Raw genomic sequence first — 24062 nt, 5'->3', positions numbered from 1 at the left:
CTTGTTTATAACAGTATAACAGTTAAAATGACATGTTTATGGTGACCGCTAATTAACACCTTTGTTGATCGTTCAAGCGGAATGTTAGTGTGTTGAACATTTTTCACCTGAGACAAAACGAAACAAATTTAATTGACCCAAGCCGAGATAAAATGAATCGTTTGATTTAAAACTCATTAATTACCATAAATAAAAGGATAAGGACAATTATAATAAATTCATGATAATTTAATGTTAAGCAGACGACCTCATCAGAGACAGTTCAGAACTTATTTCGTGCCGCGAGTGATTTCATAATTTATAGCGACTGACCTTTGTAAATATTTGTGTAGACTATTGATTTTATTTGTGCATGATTTGTATCTGTACTTGTGTTTTTAATTATTACGAAGGACCAAAACTGGAGATGGAATACACAATCATACAGTGTCTTATGGAGCACACTGTTCATTGTATCTAGTTTACACAAATCTCATACCATATTTCATGCATTCAAAATTTATGACAACACACTCGACCTCGGATGAGTCGAACCTCGGATGAGTCGAATACTTTGGTTTGGTCCCTTCGACTTTGACACAACGAGGTTGACTGTATTATTAATTCGACCATATTTGTATCAAAATCCTCATTTTCTTTTGTTGGAATTTTATAGATATCATATTGTCTCCTAGACATTAACAACATATAAGCTGTTATTTCATTTATTTATTTATTTATTTATTTTTTATTTTTTTTTACATCTTATGTATTTAAAGATATTTTTCTTCACATACTCGATCATAGATATTTTTTTTATAAAACTTTCAACAATATCATGAAATTCATTACATGACGTCACAAAATATGTCAGTTTTCAGATATTCTTAAATTCTTACATGACGTCCTTCAATTGCTTTGAGTACACACCCGTGGTAAAATATGAATATATTGTTTGGGCTGTTCCAATCATTCTCCACGTCATATGCTTTTTTATGAAAGAGCTACCCGACGTCATAGAATGATGACGTCAGAAAATAAGCATTTTACGGGAAAATACACACTTGTGAAGCCAAAAATCATCACATCAAGGAAACGTAAACAAACAATGTTAAAATGTGTTATATTAGCCATTTTTTGTATACATATACGATGGATAAGTACAATTATCGTTTAGATTCATCCAAACCTATATAAATATGTTATTGTAAATAGTTAAATCATGTCACTTATTTAGTTTGCTTCGTTCTTTTACGTCAATTTGATAGTGCATTTATTAATTGGAATGGCAAATAATGCATTCACCTAGAGCGCTTCGATCCAGAACAATTGCCGTATGTGTCCTATTAGAATCGAAATAATTCATGGGGGCTTGAATATATCGTGATTTTACCACGGGTTGTCCCTTTATGTCGATATTTTACCTCTCGCTATCGCTCAGGGTAAAATGTTGGTCATAAAGGGCCAACCCGTGGTAAAATCACGATATATTCAAGCCCCCGTGAATTATTTCTTAAATAACCATACAAGATGCTTTTTGCTATCCGCCGTTTTCTATCTACCTTCGAAAATATAGTTTAACATATGACTATCCCTGAACGAATCAAATTAGTTAAAATATACGAATAAATTATATCAATGTTGATTGTTTTTTAATGAAAGAATGATGGACATACTCAAGTAAATAATAGATGAGTTATAAAGATCCTTCTCATTACCACACACACTGATTATAGACAAATGGATAAATAACAATAGAATGTCATAATTTTTGAGAATATAATGTTATGATCCTTTCCATAAAATTTTGCTATACATATATTTTCATGCCTGACCAATCCCATTAATATATATGTAATAAAAGAAAGCAAAGTGCATTTGTTACCACTTCTCTCTTCAATACTATGAAATACTCTATCTGAGAAAATTTTGTAATGATAACAAGAGTGCACACGCTGAAATGTCTCGCCTTCTTTACTAATCATTGATATGTTGATAGTCCTAAGAATAAAGCTTTATTTCAACTGTCACATAAGCTTAACATTAACCAAGAAAACTAAACATTAATTAATGAACAATATGAAAATGAGGTCAAGGTCAGATGGACAATGCAAGGCAGACATGAATAGCTAATAATTCTTCCATACAACAAATGTATTGCTTATAGATTAAAAAACCCAGACCAAAACACAAAAAGTTAACACTGTCAGTGACTGAGCAATGAACCATGAAAAGGAGGTCAAGGTCAAATAAAACTTGTGCGAATGACATATAGATCATAAAATATCTCCATACATCAAATATAGTTGACCTATGGCTTATAGAACTAGAAAAACAGACCAAAACTCAAAAACTTTACTTTGACCACTGAACCATGAAAATGAGGTAAAGGTCAGATGACATCTACCAGTTGGACAGGTACACCTTACAATCATTCCATACATCACATATAGTAAACCTATTGGATACAGTATAAGAAAAACAGACCAAAACACAAAAGCTTAACTATAACCACTGAACCATGAAAATGAGGTCAAGGTCAGATGACATCTGCCAGTTGGACAGGTACACCTTACAATCATTCTGTACACCACATATAGTGCACCTATTGGATACAGTATAAGAAAAACAGACCAAAACACAAAAACTTAACTATTACCATTGAACCATGAAAATGAGGTCAAGGTCAGATGACACCTGCCAGTTGGACATGTACACTTTACAGTCCTTCCATACACCGAATATAAAAGACCTATTGCTTTTAGTATCTGAGTTATGGACTTGACCACCAAAACTTAACCTTGTTCACTGATCCATGAAATGAGGTCGAGGTCAAGTGAAAACTGTCTGACGGGCATGAGGAAACTGTCTGAGGGGCATGAGGACCTTGCAAGGTACGCACACACCAAATATAGTTATCCTATTACTTATAATAAGAGAGAATTTAATATTACAGAAAATCTTAACTTTTTTTTCAAGTAGTCACTGAACCATGAAAATGAGGTCAAGGTCATTGAACATGTGACTTACGGAAACTTCGTAACATGAGGCATCTATATACAAAGTATGAAGCTTCCAGGTCTTACACCTTCTAAAATATAAAGCTTTTAAGAAGTGAGCTAACACCGCCGCCGCTGCCGCCAACGGATCACTATCCCTATGTCGAGCTTTCTGCAACTAAAGTTGCAGGCTCGACAAAAACTAATTGTTCAAATTTTTTTCTCCTAGAGGTGGAAATAAGTTTTACCATTAAAAGTGCAATGATATGCCTATCACATGCATATCTATTGAAAGTGTTGCAGAAGAACTTAGGAATATTGTAGGCAGCTTTAAATCAGCAGCAGAATTTCTTTAAAGAGAAACAGTTTGTGTTTTACATATGACATACAGTGAAGGCATAAAATTTGATGGTTATTGTTACTTTTGTTAAAATAGACCATGCATTGGTATCCAAATACCATATCACCATCATCTCAACCTAGAACTATTTATAAACTATCAAAATACCATATCACCATCATCTCAACCTAGAACTATTTATAAACTATCAAAATACCATATCACCATCATCTCAACCTAGAACTATTTATAAACTTAAACACCATATCACCATCATCTCAACCTAGAACTATTTATAAACTATCAAAATACCATATCACCATCATCTCAACCGAGAACTATTTATAAACTATCAAAATACCATATCACCATTATCTCAACCTAGAACTATTTATAAACTTAAACACCATATCACCATCATCTCAACCTAGAACTATTTATAAACTACCAAAATACCATATCACCATCATCTCAACCTAGAACTATTTATAAACTATCAAAATACCATATCACCATCATCTCAACCTAGAACTATTTATAAACTTAAACACCATATCACCATCATCTCAACCTAGAACTATTTATAAACTATCAAAATACCATATAACCATCATCTCAACCTAGAACTATTTATAAACTTAAACACCATATCACCATCATCTCAACCTAGAACTATTTATAAACTATCAAAATACCATATCACCATCATCTCAACCTAGAACTATTTATAAACTTAAACACCATATCACCATCATCTCAACCTAGAACTATTTATAAACTATCAAAATACCATATCACCATCATCTCAACCTAGAACTTTTTATAAACTATCAAAATACCATATCACCATCATCTCAACCTAGAACTATTTATAAACTTAAACACCATATCACCATCATCTCAACCTAGAACTATTTATAAACTATCAAAATACCATATCACCATCATCTCAACCTAGAACTATTTATAAACTATCAAAATACCATATCACCATCATCTCAACCTAGAAATATTTATAAACTATCAAAATACCATATCACCATCATCTCAACCTAGAACTATTTATAAACTTAAACACCATATCACCATCATCTCAACCTAGAACTATTTATAAACTATCAAAATACCATATCACCATCATCTCAACCTAGAACTCAGACTACACGAAATACGTCGGACCGTCGGACAAATCCGGTGAATAATGGATCGGTCTGGTAAAATTTTGTTGAATTCCGGTCCGAATGTCCGGTGTTTTTTTTCATGGAACATTCTAGCAAAATTGCCAAACGATCTCAAATTCATTTTCATCTTTATTATTCATCACAGCGACGTTTATTTTGTTCAACCGCTAGCTTTATGCCGAACATCGACAACCAGTAATGTGTAAATCCGGGTAAAAACATATCTGACTGTCAAAAACAACAATGGATGCCATCATTGGCACAACCGGAAATGTAAATAAAACCGGATCAGATTCTGGGAACGGATAAGGATAATTCCGGGTTTGCCGATTTAAATAGAATACATGAATAAAAATCCAAGCAGATCACAAAATTTAGCTATGAAAGATAACCACAAGAATTGAAAACCAAAAGATATATGAAAAAGAAAGAAGAAACAGGAAATAATATTTTATACAGAAACTCTAAATTATGTTTAGTTCACAAACATTGTCAAAATCCAATAAAATGGGACATTACTCTTCACTGAAATGCATTCAAGCAATTGTGCACAATATCCCCTCTTGTTACATCATTTTGTTTTAATTTGTGCATTTTGGGGAGGAGTAGGGCACAACAAAGTCATATGGTTGTTGTTTTTTGTCGGATAATATACAATTAGATGTAAAAAAATTGGTCTGGTAAAATTTCATTCGGTCTGGTAAAGCTAGGATGCTTACCAGACCGAATGTCCTGTAAAAATAAAATTCATTCGCGTAGACTGAGAACTATTTATAAACTATCAAAATACCATATCACCATCATCTCAACCTAGAACTATTTATAAACTTAAACACCATATCACCATCATCTCAACCTAGAACTATTTATAAACTATCAAAATACCATATCACCATCATCTCAACCTAGAACTATTTATAAACTATCAAAATACCATATCACCATCATCTCAACCTAGAACTATTTATAAACTATTTATAAACTTAAACCTGTTCGCTCTAGATGGCTACATTTATTCTTTGAACATATAGCTCTAACCCCTGTCAATTAATTTCTTTTAATGATATTTCTATATTGCTAAAACATTTTTTTTTCTTGCAGAATGTACTTATGCATGTCCAACAATGTACATATTTTACTTACTAAAGCTGGCCTGTCTAGCTTCAAAATATTCCATATATTGCTTCTGATCCATTCCTCTTGTTCTTAATTCTGCTCTCTGTAAAAGATATTTGTGATATACAGATCATAATCCTACATGTGTGGGTATGACATAAATGATTTTGTCTGTTAGACACAGATGTCCCTGTTGTTCATATGCAAGAGTCAATATACGTTCTACATCCTATTGACCTTTTGAGTTCTTTGAAACTTAATGACATTTGTTTCTATATAAGTTGATTGTGCAAAACAAGATATTTGTAAAGGACATTTACATTTAAAAAGTAAAACTTATGCCACCCAAATTCCAACTTAATCTGTATTTGGGTGTTATAAGCATTGTGCATATTTGATTGTGGCAGGGTAAAGGTACAGTCAAGAAACAGATCTGTGTTGGGTGTTATAAGCATTGTGCATATTTGATTGTGGCAGGGTAAAGGTACAGTCAAGAAACAGATCTGTGTTGGGTGTTATAAGCATTGTGCATATTTGATTGTGGCAGGGTAAAGGTACAGTCAAGAAACAGATCTGTGTTGGGTGTTATAAGCATTGTGCATATTTGATTGTGGCAGGGTAAAGGTACAGTCAAGAAACAGATCTGTGTTGGGTGTTATAAGCATTGTGCATATTTGATTGTGGCAGGGTAAAGGTACAGTCAAGAAACAGATCTGTGTTGGGTGTTATAAGCATTGTGCATATTTGATTGTGGCAGGGTAAAGGTACAGTCAAGAAACAGATCTGTGTTGGGTGTTATAAGCATTGTGCATATTTGATTGTGGCAGGGTAAAGGTACAGTCAAGAAACAGCAAATGCATCAATTTTATGTAAATTTATAAATACTCAATGTAACAGTATCATACCAGCAATCTTTCATGTTTTATTTCATCTTTTTCATCGATATCTTCAAACAAGCTGATCAGTTCTCCTGAAAATACACAACGATCATTTGAAATATGCATGCCAAAAAACAAGATTTTTTGGTATGCCATAGCAAAATTATCCTTTTTCATTTATAAGAGCAACATCATTGAAACAAAAATTCCAGTTGTGAAATACTTATTCCAAAAATCTGACTCAAAATACATAGATGGCTATGCTTTATATCAGCAGACATTACAAAAAATAAATGCATCCATACAAATTTAATGAAAAGTCAACCTTAGTTCAAAGACATATTCTGTCAGATAATAGGTCAAGTCCTCTCATCGAAAATTTTTCTCCATGATCCTTTATTTTTACCTATTTTTGCCCCTGTATTTATATGAGTGAACTATCATTTTTTTATTACTTTGTTTGGACCAAACAAATTTAGTTGCATTGGAAACCAAGCAGTGGACACTTGAACAGTTAAGACATAACTCATATAAAATTAACAAATATGCGATTGCTGCCATCTTTCATTGACATCTCAGATATAGTGAAGATTTAACTCTTATCACAGAGATAGGTCTCACCTTTTTGTAATTTTGATTATGCAAATGTTGAAATCAAAATAGCAATACTTTAACATCTTACACAAGTTACGCAAATATTGAAAGTCAATGTCAGAATAATGACTGAGTTACATGGCTAAACAATCTCCATGTAAATGAGATGTCCCAATGCTAATACAACTGCATACCAAATACCATTGACTTATTATAAGTCATTCCCAAATCTAAATACAAAAATTAACTTGTAAACTATGTAAAAGTTTTAAAGTCAATGAAGCATGAAAAGGGGGTGGGGCTATATAATCTCTATGGAAACAATACTTGCAAATGTTAATAAATGTGCATACCAAATATCATTGATTTAACATTAGCAGTTCATCTTAAACTAATCTAATGACAAACTAATACAATGTAAACTAAGATAAGTTTCAAAGTCATTAGACTGTGACTGAGGGGCGAGGCCAAATATTCTCCATGGAAACTAGATATCATTGAGATGGGAGCCATCTCTGTGGGCCCCGCTGTGAATAATGTGCATTAAAAAATTGTATCTTTACCATAGGACATGGGTTTGTCAACTGAAATCAAAGTTTTTGACCTTGACCTTTGACCTATGAAGTTGTAAATAAATTATGACACACCCTTTGGTGTTGGTTTATAAACATGTCAAGTATAAACTTTGAAATGATAAAGGTTCTCAAGATATAGAGCGGACATGATCTTTACCATAGGACATGGGGTTGTCAACTGAAACCAGTTTTTGACCTTGACCTTTGACCTAGGAAGTTGCACATAAATTATGACACACCCTTTGGTGTTGGTTTATATACATGTCAAGTATAAACTTTGAAATGATAACGGTTCTCAAGATATAGAGCGGACACAATCTTTACCATAGGACATGGGGTTGTCAACTGAAACCAAAGTTTTTGACCTTGAACTATGCCCTAGGCAGTCGTTCATAAATTATGACACACCCTCTGGTGTTGGTTCATATACATGTCAAGTATAAACTTTGAAATCATAACGGTTCTCAAGATATAGAGCGGACACGATCTTCACCACAGGACACAGGGTTGTCAACTGAAACCAAAGTTTTTTGACCTTGACCTTTGACCTAGGAAGTTATACATACATCATGACACGCCCTCTGGTGGTGGTTAATAAACATGTAAAGTATAAAGTATGAAATCATAATGGTTCTCTAGATATGGAGCGGACACAAAGTGTTACGGACGGACGGACGGACAGACTGATCACTATAGGGGACCGCCTTTGGCGGGACCCTAATGAGATGTGTCAATGCTTATACAACTGAATACCAATTAACATTGGCCTATCACTAATGGTTCCCCTTGAACTGACGTAATCACAAACTAATACATGATAACTTACAAAAATTTTCAAAGTCAATAGACCATGAGTAAGGGGGCAGAGCCAAATTATCTCCATGGAAATGAGATATGCCAATGCTTATACAACTGCTTACCAAATATCATTGACCTACCACTTGTGATTCCCCATAAACTGACCTCATCACAAACTAACACATTGTTGACGTTGCCTTCGCCAACACCAGAAACAGCATACCTAATACATGTAAAATAATCAAAAGATTTAAGTCAATAGACCATGACTGAGGGGGCAGGGACAAATAATCACCATGGAAATGAGATGTGCCAATGTTTATACAACTGCATACCAAATATGATTGACCTACCCTTGTGGTTCACCATAAACTAGACTAATCACAAACTAATACATTGTTGACGTCGCTGTCGCCAACACCAGAAACAGCATACCTATGTCTCGCTTTTGACTCTGTCAAGCCAAGACAAAAATAGATGCGCTAAACAAGGTTAAAATTTAGGATTCATTCCTTTTATATGTCAATCTTCACTAGATCTAATGAGCTATGCATCTTAAAATTACTATCCCTAATTAGTTGTTGTAAGCTGATAAACTTGATACTGATACTGGTTAAGGAGCTTGATATAAAGGAGTTAGGATGGATGCGTATGACAATACATTGTAGCTATACAAAAAGATAATGGTCCATTGCGAAACAAATAGGTCCACCTTGGAGGTACAAAGGACCCTTTAATACAATGTCCATCTATTTAGTGATTTAAAGTCAGTCTTTGAAAGCTATCCGTTAATCTATTCATTAAGAATAACCACAAACGTGTTTTCTCAAGTAAATATTTAACATTAACAAAAAATCTCCATATATAATTGGCAAACGGGTTTATTCAAACATATATTCTATAACATCCAATATACAATGCTAAAACATCTAAATCTAAAACCATTTGAAAATACAGATATATATATTATTGATAGCTCTCAGTCCATTAAGTTTTTGTTTATAAGCTATTGTAATATTTTTTGACATTTCATCTATAGTAGATGGGATGGTGTAAATGTATTATGAATATACTAGTGTAATTAGCTGTGGTTACTCCTTAAAATTAACCCTTCTAGAAACCTTAGAACTCAGGAGATATAGTTTTATTGCTGATTCTACATTTCTGGGAAGGGCAACCTTTAAGAAGTGTAAAATAAAAAAAACAATTATGTCATTGTCAATTTAAAATGATAAAATTATATCAACAAATAGTGACACCCATGTTTTACAACAGCACAGAGTGTATCAACCTATAAAATATATTAGATTGCTTTTCATTGATTGCCACAGATAATTACATCAAAAATATAAAATTAAAAATCCATATCATAATAATGTTGCATTTCAGCACTTGCTTCAGAAGTTTTAAAAGGATTTTAATCACTGAAAAATGCAAACATTTTTTTCTCTCTATAATTACACAATGATGATGGAGTAAAAAATCTTAAGGAAGTATAGTTGGTCTTTTTGGGATCTTAGCGTGACGCAGGATTGCCAATTTTTTGTAAGCTTGACAGTCAAATTATTGTGCCCTGAAAACAGGATAAGAAGTTTAGCGGGACACAGGAAATTACAATATGAGAAATGCTTACATACATGGTGTAAATGGGATCTGACAAAGAGTAAGCAGGATCCAGGATCAGAACCCCCCAATGAGACCCTCTGTATAGTTCCCTATAATTGCTTACATCCGTTTCATCTGAACTTTGGTTGGAGTTTTCTCATTGGCAATCATATCACATTTTCTTATTCTTATATTAAACATGATGACAATGAAAAAATAAAACACAATATCTGGTTTAAATTAACCTTGAATACCTGAAGACTAACGTAACGGTACCCAAATTGCACCTATTTATCAAAAATAGCAGAGAAAATCTAACAAGATTTCCTAGAGACTAAAAAAATGGTATTTTTAGAATTTGATACTATGCACGTCTTTCAACATAGGTAAAAATATTTAGATATACACAAAACGTTCACAATATTTATCAACAGATGAAGTGTTTACTGAAAAAGCAAAATGTACTGAAACGTCATCTTTTTAAAATTAACAAATACAATACATTTCAAGTATCCATTTCTTAAAAAATGAAGAGTAAGCATGGACAAATATCCAATTGTTCAAAATATTTGAAAAAAAATAATCAAAAGCTCTGTTATTCGACTTTTGACGATGCGAATTTAAGCATGGATGCAATTTGGGTACTCCTCATTACAGAATCTGGGATAGTTTGGAGGTAAGTTCAGACCAATTTTTCTATGATTCCTTATGGATTGAAAATCAAACTGGTGTACCTTTATAATAAAGAAGGATACGGCTACAAAATGAACACAAAATGGAAATTTTTGTCTTGATCATAAAAAAACTTAGTTAAAAAAACTGTCAAAATAGGTGCAATTTGGGTACCGTTACGTTAGATTCAATTAATAATTTTCCCTTAAATATAAATGAACCATCCTGTTCTGTTTCCCATGCAATATTCTAAACTTTTCGGGTATATGATATAACTTAACTGTATACCTGGGTCGTATAGATTTTAGACCTGTATTAAAATTCTTTGTGGTTATAAGATTTACCCTTACTTGTACCCTGTCTACACAACCAGCCTTGTTCCTTATGGAGTTTATGCAAATCCCTCAGTTTTGTTTTTACATTGAAATGCATCATCTTAATAGATTTATGAAATTTGACTATGATCAGTAAACAGTACATTGCCTCTAATTTAGTAACAATGAGGAAAATTGTAGTGAGCTTCTGCAGCAAAACTGGCACTTCCTGTTGATCATATTCTTGTCACTATATTGAAGAGCTACTCATCTTTTATCAGGACAATAGGTTCTTTAAGATTCAAGAAATCTACTTGTATCATTCCTTGGCCCCCTTATAATGATTAATTTATGATTGAGTTTAATTTTCCCTTATGACTTGAAACAATTTAAAAAGGTGTGACTGTCTACATGTTTTGTTTAATAATGCAGGCACAAACAGAAATGTGCCTCGTGAAACTTTTCACCCAACAGAATAACGGGATGAATTTCTAAATAAGTACAATACTAATTTTGTCATTGAAACCCAGTAATGAAAACGTACCTGTCTGATCTATTGATGATAAGAAATCATGACACATTCTACTTCTCTTCTTAGCAGATGGAGGCTTGTCTTAAATAAAATATAAAATTATATTAGGCCAAGAACTTTTTTTGAACTTAGTACCATAATCAGGACACAGGGATAAAGTATAAATTAAAAGAGCCATGATATGATCATAATATTAAAACTTTCTCTTGGAACATAATTTTGACTAAACCCTAATGACATTGCAGGTTTTTCAAGATTACAGCATAAAATACAACATTAGATAAAAAGGGTTAAAAAAAACAAGTGTTATTCAAGTGATGCATTTTAAAAAACCAACCTCCAGAATAACACTTGGAGAACAATGTTCCATGAATGTCTCATTTACCACTTACTTTTTTCCATTTCACTTTACAAACTTTCATATAATTTCAATGATAGTAGAGAATGACACTTGTAAGTGTAGTTAATCACTAACCAAAGGAGCTAAGGTATTTTCATGAATTTAATAAAGGCACGTCTTATAAAAATTATCTTTCATTTCAAATATTTACTATTGGGGTGTATAACGACCTTGACAATCAGTTAGGGTCGCTAACTCTGTATGATTATCTTAGTTTCCTAGAACCTTACCCTTTTCTATGAAATCGATAAAGAAATTAAGAATCTGTGATCACCTTAAAGTACTTATAACAATTCTCATAGGACTTTATGACACTAAATGACTGATAAACATTCAATAAAATTACACAATTCTTGGTAAATCTGATAAAAAACGGAAAATAATTTTTTTTATTTCGATCTTAAACTAATTGAACCTGCTGTAGTGGAATCATAAGGAGATGTAAAATAAGTATAATGATTCTATTATTGTTCTATATAACATGTCTTGGGACCTAATAATAAAGAAATTATCAACCATGGATTTCCTGGAAATACAAACCGTATGTAATAATCAGGTCAACTGTTGTTTTATCTTTTGTTCAGCGATTTGATTGAAAGTGTTTTTTCTCTATCTATATATATAATTGTTTATTGAAAATTATGTCCAATTATCATTGGTTTCATCTAATCAAACTGTTCAACTGGACGAAGATTTTACCGAACTACTGTTACAGTAGAAGAAACACAGTCAAGGTAAAGTATGGTAACTTTAAGTAATATGACAACTGAAACAATCCTATTTGAAAAGAATGAAATTTATTCTGCAAGCAGTCACTCCATTTATAGTGTGATAATTAACAGAAACATCTTGACATTTATATATAACTGGCAACAATCATAAGAGACTCATTTCTATCAAATTTAAGAAGAGTTATGGAATATGTTTTTAGATAAGTGCTAGCTGGGTGTGAGTTTGCCTGTGTCAGCTTTTTACAACCTTTTTGCCAGAATCTAATTAATACCAAATAGCAAAATGTATGATTTTCTTAAAAGGTCCCATGCAACTATGCTGTATTTTTTTTTTTTTTTTTTCATTCAATTTTTTATTGATTTTGTTTTTAATCTAAACACCCACCTTTTGTTTCATTAATAGTAACATCAATACTTTTTTATGGTTTATGGGAGCAACATAGGAACTTTTGAAACTTCTTTTTAAGACTTTACACTCAGAATGATTTTGGACAAGCTTGATTCCATTTAATTATGTTCTTCAACATTTTTATTAATTTCTTGGCAAAATGAAGATTTGAGAGCAAATGCAATGTAATTTCTGATAAAATTTATGTTTCCATGGGGCATAACTCTTAGAAATAAAAGAGGAATGTGTCTTTTGATAAACATGGCTTGCTCAAGCTTTGCAACCAAAAAAGGACGACCAGAATGACAGAAAGATGCAAATACAAAGGACAGACAATCAAGGGTAAAATTTATGCCTCTGTCCCATACAGCAGGGGTATAAAAAGCCTCACTTTTAACTTATTCAGTATAGTTAGTTAAATAATTCTATCTAAAACACAATATGTAACATATAGGAATTTTCAATTTCTTCCTACAAGAATGAAACAATCAATCATGCAACTTAATTTTTCTGTATGTATTTAACTTAATATTATTTTAAGAACTGCATCAAGAGTTTTAAATTTCAGACGCCAGTAACAACAATTTAATATAAATTATTAATTCAAAGTAACAGGATACATCTGTCAAATGATATTCCATAGCAGTCTCAAATTTCTAGTAATAAATATTTATATGATCTAAATTTTATTTTAACTTCCAAGAACATTTTTATCACAAATGAAATCAGGTTGGTTTTTATAATTCTTTTTAGTTCATAATACACAAAATTTAGATTTCAGCTGTATAACTGTAACCATTTCAAATTATAACAATCAATTCCAATGACATTTTTTTAAAACTCTTTCTTAAAAATTTAAAAGTGTTTAAAAAAAACCAACATGAACACAACAGATACCATTCATCCTAAAACATGGACATACATGTTACAACAATATTAAGAGTTGTGCTTGTCATTCATATCTAATTAGGAACATTATCTCCACTGTTAATTTTTGATTTTTTTTGCATATTTGTCTATGGAATTTCTCTTAGTTATCAAGGTAGAACATTTTCATTTTTATAATATAAAAAAGATGAGGTGTGATTGTCCATGAGACAACTATCCACCAGAGACCAAATGACACAGAAATTAACAAATATAGGTCACCATACGTCCTTCAACAATGACCAAATCCCATACAAGTATTCTTCATATACATAGAGGCATGTTCAATTTTCAAATAACTAAATGGCCAGGTAATCACTAACTTATTCTGTAGAAAAGTTAAGTTCATTTTCTTACTATAACAACTGCTGAGTTTTATAGATTTTGACATTTCTCTTTTTTAAATCACAATGTGCCTGTAACTTAGCTTCACTCTGCTCTGAGTGTAGTTTTCTGTTTCACAGAAGTATAAAGTCATCATGGTACTTGTGAAACTGGAGATATTACAATGTTTATCCATACCTGGGGTTTCTGGACTTTCTTCTTCTTCTCCACCTTTCAATGCTATAGCCTTTAGATCTTTCAGTCCCATATACTGAAGAAATCTTTTCAGTTTTATCTGTAATGTTTACAATTATGAAGTTCTTTCCAATTTCAAAGCAACATATTTTATCTAATCTAAAATCTTGATATTTTAAACTAAGATAAAAGACAGGTTATTATTTTTAGAAGCAAATCAAATATTTTATTGTTAAAAGACCATAACTGGCATAATTTGTACTATAAAACAAAATACTCTGATAAAACTAAGACCTTTAAATTAGGTTGACTGTCTATTTTGTTTGTATTGTGTTGTTGGGTTGCTGTTTCATTGAAGTTTGCATATTATCCTATACCTACTTTCATGAAATCAGGTACCTGCATTTAACATGCTGATAGAATTATTATCATGAAGCAATTTCTAAAATCATCTTTATATTTCTCACAATTGTGTTCATTTTTCAACCACTATCTTAACTCTTCCAAAGCATCCAGATCAAGGGTTTCATATTCCTCAGTTTTTAGTTTTCTACGTTGTGCTTTATCAAATCTTGTCTTTCATTTTTTTTTTTTCATTTTTTTTGCCATGGCCTTGCTTCTTTGTTTTTGGTAGAATTTGCCTCTCTTTTAATACTATTCAATCATTTCTAAATTTACAGGTTAATACCTTATCTTTCCTTAATAAAAACAAAAACTCTTCTAATCCTATAAATCTGGCATTCCTCATAATGGCTACATCCATTGCTTGATACAACTGTAAATACAATATATCTGTTAGTGATGTTTGTCATAATTACTGACATTTATATGTACTGTGAATTCATTATTATTTGTTGGCTACCAGTGTTCGTGGATTTCGTGGGTACTGCCATGATGAACCATCAAATTGAATGTACAACGAATAACAAATGTTCCTTAGGCTTGAATGTAGAATTCAACAAAACCATGAATTAGATATCCAGGGACATACAGACTTTGCTCAATCCACGAAAAATAGTACACATGAAAATACAGGGGTGGATCCAGTCATTTTAAAAAGGGGGTTCCCAACCAGAGTAAAGGGGGCTTTCAACTATATGCTCCCATTCAAATGCATTGATCGGTCCAAAAAAAGGAGGGGTTCCAACCCCCGGAACCCCCCCCCCCCCCCCTCTGGATTCGCCACTGAAAATAAATGTATGTTCAATTCTTCATTTTATACCATTCGACCAATATCATGAATGGATTGTGAAATGTCAGATTAACTCTTTCCATTCAATTCCAAAAAGATTGAACTTATTTGGTAATTTTTCAGTGAGACTGTCATCTAGATTTGAGAACCTTGAATGTTGAAAAAAACACTAATGAGAATAACATGATCCTTGTTATAATGTCAATAATACTCATTAGTTTCAGGATTTAGGATTGTCAATATCAGTGGTCAGAGATTCTTACTAACAAGAGTACACTGATTACCAATCATAATTCTTTAATTGTTGTACTTTAATATTAAAAGTAGCCAAATTGTTTTGAATATCATAACCCCTCAGGAATATTTATTAAAGTAGGGAGGCCAACAACATAACTTTATTGGCGCTTTGAATTTGAATAAAAAGTGATATATATCTTTTAGCTATCAATTTTCAGATGCATAGAAGTCATTTGTTTATCAGTTACAAAATTTTCAAATTAAGCTTATAGCCTGGTGCACTAATCTTAATTGCCTTGTTTTTCAAGTCATCCTGCAGCATTCACTATCTAACATGTCTACAATTGTTTTCAAAACATGTTGAAGAACTGATTCAATTATTATTTTGGGTAGAGCATTTGGGTGGAATCAGAAAAAATGAAGATTTTAAAATATTGGGGCATATTGTTTCCCCCATTATATTTAGAAAAGTAAATTAAATGTCAAACCAACAAGTTCAATACCAGCTAACTTGCAGCCAAATTTCATTTAGATATCTTGTACCAGCCAAAAGTTTTATTAAAAAAACATGTCAAATTTGTCAGGAGTGTGACGCTTTTTGTGTGACAGGATTTTTTTTTAATAATTTACATGTTGAGTAAAAATTATTATGATGAATGCATGTATATGAAGATGGTTTATAATCATTCTTCAATACTAGGTTTTGTAGATTATAGATTGGTATTATCATTGCACAAATATTATGTAAATAAATATACATTGTGAAAAGGTATGTACCAAAAATTAATATTGGCAAAATTTGATAATTTCTAAATTAAAGTGTTATGGTTGTATTTTAAAGGAGTATTTGTGTGTAAAACTGGTAAGTATTTATTGTATACATGTATAAGCTATCCATAAAAGGCTATACAGACATCCTGAGGTGCATAATTCACATATTGGATTAACTTCTATACAAGCACCCAAAAATGTCAGGAGTGTGACAACTGTCTTTAAACATGTACCAAAGAATACATAGGACTTAAATATGTTCTTCTTCTTTATTTTTCAGTAGTGGCTATTCCAAAGAGAAGAAAAAAATTTATTACAACTGTGATATGTTTATATCATAGATGTGGGAGTGCATTATATATGTCAGGAGTGTGACGCTTTTTTTAAGGCATTTTCTGTCAATTCATAATTTCACAAGGACAAGTTCAACAGGTTTCTTTGTGTTAGAAATGTTAAAACAAAGTTATATTCCTATCATTTACCTCTTAAATGTGTTATTTATCATGATTGTTTTGACACAATAAGTTTTAATTAGTCATTTTTCTATTTTTTGTGCACAGTAATGCAAATTTATCAAAAGAAATAAGTGTGTACAACTATAAAATCATATAGGAAAGTGAGCAAATGAATTTTGTACAAAATAGAACAATCATTTTGAATTTAAATGGTATATTTAAAGATGTTTCAAGGATTAACCATTCAGATGTAATTTGTCACACTCCTGACATGAATTTAACAATTTAAGAAAAATATGAAAATTAGCTTTATTTTTAGGACAGATAGTTGAAAGACAGCTAGTAATTTAGAAACTTTTGGTAAATCTTCCATTCCTTAAAACATCCACTAGACTTGCTGACATAAGCCAGGCAAAATTATCTGGAAGAAATGATTCAAAGAAAGAGACTTGGAAAGAGAAAACCCGCAAATATTGCCTGAATATAAAATTAAAAAATTATCAGAGGAAGTTGGACAATCTTAAACAAAATAAAAAACTACAAAACCATGCTAACAAAAAAAGGCTTAAAGAAAGAAGAACTTTGAATTCCAAATTTGATAAACAATATAAAGAAAAACAAAGGCAGTAGCAGAAAAACAGTAGAAAAAAAGGAAGAAAGATAAAAAGAAGTTGGGTTGAATAAGGACTTAGAATCGAACAAAAACAGCTCAAAAATTCAAATGAGAACAGATCTGTAACTGTGTCAGATTCCAGATCTACAGTGAGAAAACCTGCACAACACATAAGAAAACAACTGCCACAAAACCCAAATGCTTGGACGAGTTCTTTGAAACACATCATAAAAAATGCTACACCCAGAAGGGCCTTCTAGAAGGGATCATTTATAAGCATTTTTGTTTTGTGGCAATTGTTTTCTTGTTTGTTGTGCAGGTTTTCTCACTGAGATCTGGAATCTGACACAGTCACAGATCTGTTCTCATTTTAATTTTTGAGCTGTTTTTGTTCGATTCTAAGTCCTTATTCAACCCAACTTCTTTTTTATCTTTCTTCCTTTTTTTCTACTGTTTCTCTGCCACTGCCTTTGTTTTTCTTTATATTGTTTATAAAATTTGGAATTTGAAGTTCTTCTTTCTTTAAGCTTTTTTTTGTTAGCTTGGTTTTATAGGTTTTTATTTTAAGATGGTCCAACTTCCGCTGATCAATTTTTAATTTCAGATTCAGCCAGTATTTGCGAGTTCTCTCATTCGAAGTCTCTTTCTTTGAATCATTTCTTCTAGAAAATTTTGCCCTGCTTATTTCAGCAAATCTGGTAGATGTTTTAAGGAATGGAAGGTTTACCAAAAGTTTCTTCATTTTACTAGCTGTCTTTCAATTATCTGTCCTAAAAATAAAGCTAATTTTCATATTTTTCTTAAATTGTTAAATTCATGTCAGGAGTGTGACGAATTAAATCTGAATGGTTAATCCTTGAAACATCTTTAAATATACCATTTTAAATCAAAATAATTGTTCTATTTTGTACAAAATTCATTTCCTCACTTTCCTATATGATATTATAGTTGTACACACTTATTTCCTTTGATAAATTTGCATTACTCAGTGCACAAAAAATAGAAAAATGACTAATTAAAACTGATTGTGCCAAAACAATCATGATAAATAACACATTTAAGAGGTAAATGATATGAATATTACTTGGTTTTAACATTTCTTACACAAAGAAACTTGTGGAACTTGTTCTTGTGAAATTATGAATTAACAGAAAATGCCTTAAAAAAGCGTCACACTCCTGACATATATAATGCACTCCCACATCTATGATATAAACATATCACAGTGGTAATGATTTTTTTTCTTCTCTTTGGAATAGCCACTTCTGAAAAATAAAAAAAATAAAACATTTAAGTCCTTTGTATTCTTTGGTAGATGTTTAAAGACAGTTGTCACACTCCTGACATTTTGGGGTGCCTCTCTTTGTGTTTTTTTTAAATGGTCCTAAAAAGAAAGTCCTGTTCTATGGGTAAAGATATCAGAAATTGAAATCAATGATATAGCAATGTGTTTAGTGATTTTTTGTGAAAGTTTAAAGCATTTTTCAATCTTTATAAAATATGTCAGGAGTGTGACAAAATACTGAAAATAGAAGGCTTTTTCTACATACAATTACATTAAAACGGTACAATGAAATGACATTTTGTTTTTTGCAAATGATCACAAAATCTCAGGGCTTTCAAAGTTTACTATTGTAACTGAAATATATTAAGATTCTTTTTATTGGCAAAAACTTCAATCACTAGTTACTATTATTTTTTTCAAATTAAGCTATTCAATTTGATTGTTATTATATGATTTAGCAGAAAAGATGGAAATTTTGGTTTTAAAATTTTCCTTTTTATATTGACTTTCATTTGGAAAAGGTCTGAGCAATGTTTTCTTGACTGTTTTATTACCAAACTTGTTTTTAAGTAGTATGGTTTCTGTTAAATATTTTTGAGATGTATGCTATTAAAATTTAAGATTATTCAATGTGTCTGTTTCGTTGGGCCTGAAACTTTGGAATTATAAAATTTAAAGTATTGGTAATAGGGCAAGACAAAAAGAAATACAAAATATTAAGTTTGAAATTGGCCCCCCCCATGTCACACTTTTGCTTCATTTTTTCTGATTCCACCCATTTGATAAATCATTAGTTTTTAACCAACAGTTATAACTTGTTTCCTTATATAGGTATTAGTAATAGTACATTTGGATCCTACGTTTCAAATAATGTACTATTTCTTTCTCCTTATAAAGATAAGGAAATGGGGTAGGACTGACAATGAAACAACTTTTCACATTTATACAAAGAAAGGGGATGTACACAACCAAAAATTCATCAATATGTAGGAAGTAATATATCTGTCAAAATAAAAACCATAATTTTTTAAAGAATTTAAATAGTTTCAGATTCTTAATTTTTTGCTTACATAAATGGCTCTTATCGTAACTTCTTCAATATGGAGGATTGGTCAAATGTAATCAAAGTGCTGGGTAGCACCTGTGGAAAGATTGGAAGAGTAGTTTGAATAATTTCATATTAAGGTATGGTGGTGACAAAAGAACATTAATAAAACAGTATTGCTGAAAATTGAATAAACAGCAGGATTCTGACAAGAATAAAAGTGCTTTTCCAGTATGAAGATAAAATGAGCTCAAATTAAATAATATGGGTCTCTTAATTTGCACATTTTATTTAAACTGCAGTTTATATCTTTTCCAAATAATGTTGTCTGTTTTGAAAATGTTTAAAAAAAAAAAAAAAAATGCGAATCATAAATTCTTCTAGTAATTACCAATTCCTTGTAAGACATATGTTCTAGACCAACAGCTAAGAACTTTAAAGTGTCAACAAATATAATCTAAAAATGTTGTTTTGGGGCATTTTGTTAGTTGAAACATAGGTTATATGACATTGAAGATTAAAAGTTGTAGAGTGCCTTTTGATCAATTTATAAAGTATTTATTCGATCAGCACAGGGCATTGAAAATGTACTTTTTTACCGTAAACAAATTAAAACTTATTTTATTGAAATAATGCAGATTTTTCTTGATAGCAATAATATATATTCACTTCTTATAAAATTTCAAATGACTAAAGTAGACATAATGATTGATGGGGAATAAATTAATAAAAAATGGTTTGTTATAAATAAAAGTTTTAAAATTTTAAAACAGTTTCAAGCCAATTTCTGATAAATAAAAAAAGTGAACTAACCTAAATTGTTGATTTATTACAGATGATTATTGGAAAATTATCAAGTAAATTATAGGCCTAACTTTTTATATATTCATATTTATATTTATAATTACTTTTTTTTTTAACAATTGTGTTAATCCTTAATTCATCATTTATCTTTCAGACATAATTTACAGAATCACTTTGTGTAATGTAGATCAAAAGTAATAGTTAATAAATAAATCTATCATCCTTATGTATCAAACATCTAATATATACATTTGTGTATTCAATTATGAGGTCAAATATTTGTGTATTGAGATGTTAATTGGGTCTGTACAATTATGTAACACTGATGTTGATAAGTAATGTGGTCAATTTGATTGACGGTTTAGGAGGTGGGGCATAATGTAATTTAGGGTTCACCTTGTCCCTGATTGTTTGGTGATAATGACAGTTGTCAATCATACTAGTATTGTATCAATACTCAACTTAATCAAAATGCTTAAAAAGCCTGCACATCAACACACCTTAATTACATACATTCTTGAATGAACTGCTCCAAAAATATACCCATTTTTCACAGTTTATATGTGTATTATGTGCACATACATAAGAACTATGGGGAACTATATTTCAGTGTGAATACATGCAGTAATAGTAGCTAACCTGTCGTGTTGTTAGGGAGGCCAGTGCCTAAGGAAAGATTTAGAACAAGTTCCAATCTTTCCAAAAACAGAATGGCATCTTGTAAATCAAAGTGTTCATACATGAACAACACCAAAGATAGATCAATGCAATTACATGAAAGCAGACATTTCTCGGTTGGAAAAAATATAGATTCTAACAACACTGCATCGGGTGTGATACAAAATTTATCAACTCGAGAGGTAATTTTTCAAATTTAAAACATAATGCTTGCTGAGAGTTTTAAATATTCAATATTTAACTGTTGAGAGTGGACAAAAAATGTATAGCATAAGATCTGGTGGTGGAATCTATTTCTCTAATGATTCACTTTAGTTTAGACAATACTCCACACAATCTTCATCCTTCTTTTTGAATGACCTGCAAAAAGATTTGTTCTTTCTAAAGGACACTTGATCAAGCATGGTTACATTTTTTCATGATGTCACAATAGGAATTTCAGAGGAAAGTAATATATTTTGACGTCATAATCAAATTATGACCAATGAAGAACTGATATAAAAAAAAAAACACAAGTTGATTAAATGAAAATAATCAAAAAGTCAGGAAAGTAATTAATTAAGGAAGAATTAGAGAAGTCAGGGTAAATTACCAAAGAAATCATCTGTTGTTTGACAATCTCCTCTACCAGGACTGCTGTATCATACAATGGCTTCCTACAGTCTCCAAACCCATACCTAGAAGTAGACAAAATATATACAATGGCTTCCTACAGTCTCCAAACCTATACCTAGAAATATACAAAATATATACAATTCATTACAAGTAACATGGTTAAATGTATTTTGATTAATGTCCAGTGGGAAATATCTCATCATATTCAGGATAATATTGACCTTTTGTTAATTCTTAGCAATGACACAATTTGAAAGTTTAATTATGCTTTAAAACTTCTTAAATTAAATAAAACTTTGTTTGCATGACATTCAATTCTGTTCTGTTCAACATATATTTTTCAGTGAAAATAATTGTGAAGATACTATACAATTTGTATCCAGCTAATATGTTTGTTTTGTTTTTTTCTGTTTTTTTTTTTTCCTTTTCTAATTTGATAATAATAAAAAAAAAATTAAAGCACTCTCTTAACAAATGATTTTCTCTTTTTCTTCTCATTTCAAACTAAAATCTAACACCTAAAAAAGTTTGAGATAAAGTTCAATTCCAATGAAATACAATTCCTATTTTTATTAGAACATATGATATTCCAATGCCACATTTATAGTGTGATTTTTCTTTATTTGGCATGTTGCTTACACAGTGTTATATTCCTATTAAGAATTAATGAAGACAAATAATTGTCAAATGGAATCCTAGAAATAAAATTGTTGTGACATTTTTTTTTTTTTTATCTCAAAATGAAATATCATCAAGATAGGAATATTATAATTTAAGAAATTAAAAAAATATAAATTACAGTACATGCAATTAACCTTTTCAATGGTTTAATATGAACCTTTTGCTGACAAGAGGAAGGGAGGGTTGAGATTTCACAAAACAAAACCCACCCCGAATTTTGGTACATGTCCCAAGTCATGAGCCTCTGTTCTTTGTTAGTCTTGTATGTGTTTTAATTTTAGTTCATTTGTATATTCTGAGTTAGGAGTTTAGTATGACATCCATTTTAACGGAACTGGTACACATTTATGTGTAGGGGCCAGCTGAAGCCCACATACAGGTACTGAATTTTTAATTGCTGTGTTGAAGACCCATTTATGGCCTTTGGCTTTTTTCTTCTCTTTGGTCCAATTGTTGTCTCTTTGACACATTACCAATTTCCATTCTCAATCTTACTTAGAAACTTATGGCAAAACGATGTTTCATTCACATCTAATCATCTTATTTTGGATAATGAATGGCTAGCTTGCAAGAGAGATAAGATGAATGACTAGCTTGCAAGAGAGATAAGATGAATGTCATCAGTGGAGAAGTAAAGGGTAATTCATAATATCTGTTTAGGGGGTGGGGATAAGATTCTGTCTCTGCAGATATTAAGATACTTAAATACCAAAATATTCATATGAGCTTTTGTATGCTCTTTTTTATTTCTTCTCTTTCTCTTTTCCCTCAATTCTTTCTTATTTCTGTTTCTTCTTTTTTTCTTTACATCTTTCTTATATATACTTAAATATATTGATGATGACAAGGGAGACAAATCTTCCCCCAAACCAATGTATTACTATGGACCGGAGGAGTTGAAAATTGTACTATTAGTTCAGGTAGAATGGATTCAGTGTGGGCCAGGTAATAGTGTTGTATATTGTGTCACTTGTTTCAGAAGGCCATCTATAAGTACATGTAATTGGTCAATCTGTTAGCAAATAAATACACCACATCGATTGACATTTATGCTCAACTTTCTGGTATACTGTAATGGATATGAACAGAACACCCAGCAAAACATTTTGACTCAAAATTATGACAAAATACCATACCA

At 31.1% G+C, this 24062-nt stretch overlaps 1 protein-coding gene across 25 annotated transcripts in view; it reads right to left on the bottom strand.

The window, feature by feature from the left end:
* LOC139490725 (transcription initiation protein SPT3 homolog) overlaps positions 1–24062 on the bottom strand; it is a 102732-nt gene that overhangs the window by 19187 nt on the left and 59483 nt on the right. For 22 of the 25 annotated variants that reach the window (XM_071277683.1, XM_071277678.1, XM_071277671.1 and 19 more), the window contains 6 exons: positions 22221–22305; positions 15237–15323; positions 14552–14648; positions 11596–11664; positions 6521–6585; positions 5643–5718 (listed from right to left, as the gene is read on the bottom strand). In XM_071277683.1, coding sequence (XP_071133784.1) covers positions 5643–5718; positions 6521–6585; positions 11596–11664; positions 14552–14648; positions 15237–15323; positions 22221–22305 — 479 coding nt within the window. The remainder of the gene's footprint in view (positions 1–5642; positions 5719–6520; positions 6586–11595; positions 11665–14551; positions 14649–15236; positions 15324–22220; positions 22306–24062) is intronic. The other 3 variants (XM_071277691.1, XM_071277688.1, XM_071277690.1) reach the window with 1 other exon arrangement.

This window comes from Mytilus edulis, chromosome 10 (assembly GCF_963676685.1).
Source record: "Mytilus edulis chromosome 10, xbMytEdul2.2, whole genome shotgun sequence".
Lineage (NCBI taxonomy): Eukaryota > Metazoa > Mollusca > Bivalvia > Mytilida > Mytilidae > Mytilus > Mytilus edulis.
This window is presented reverse-complemented; position numbering and strand designations above follow the sequence as displayed.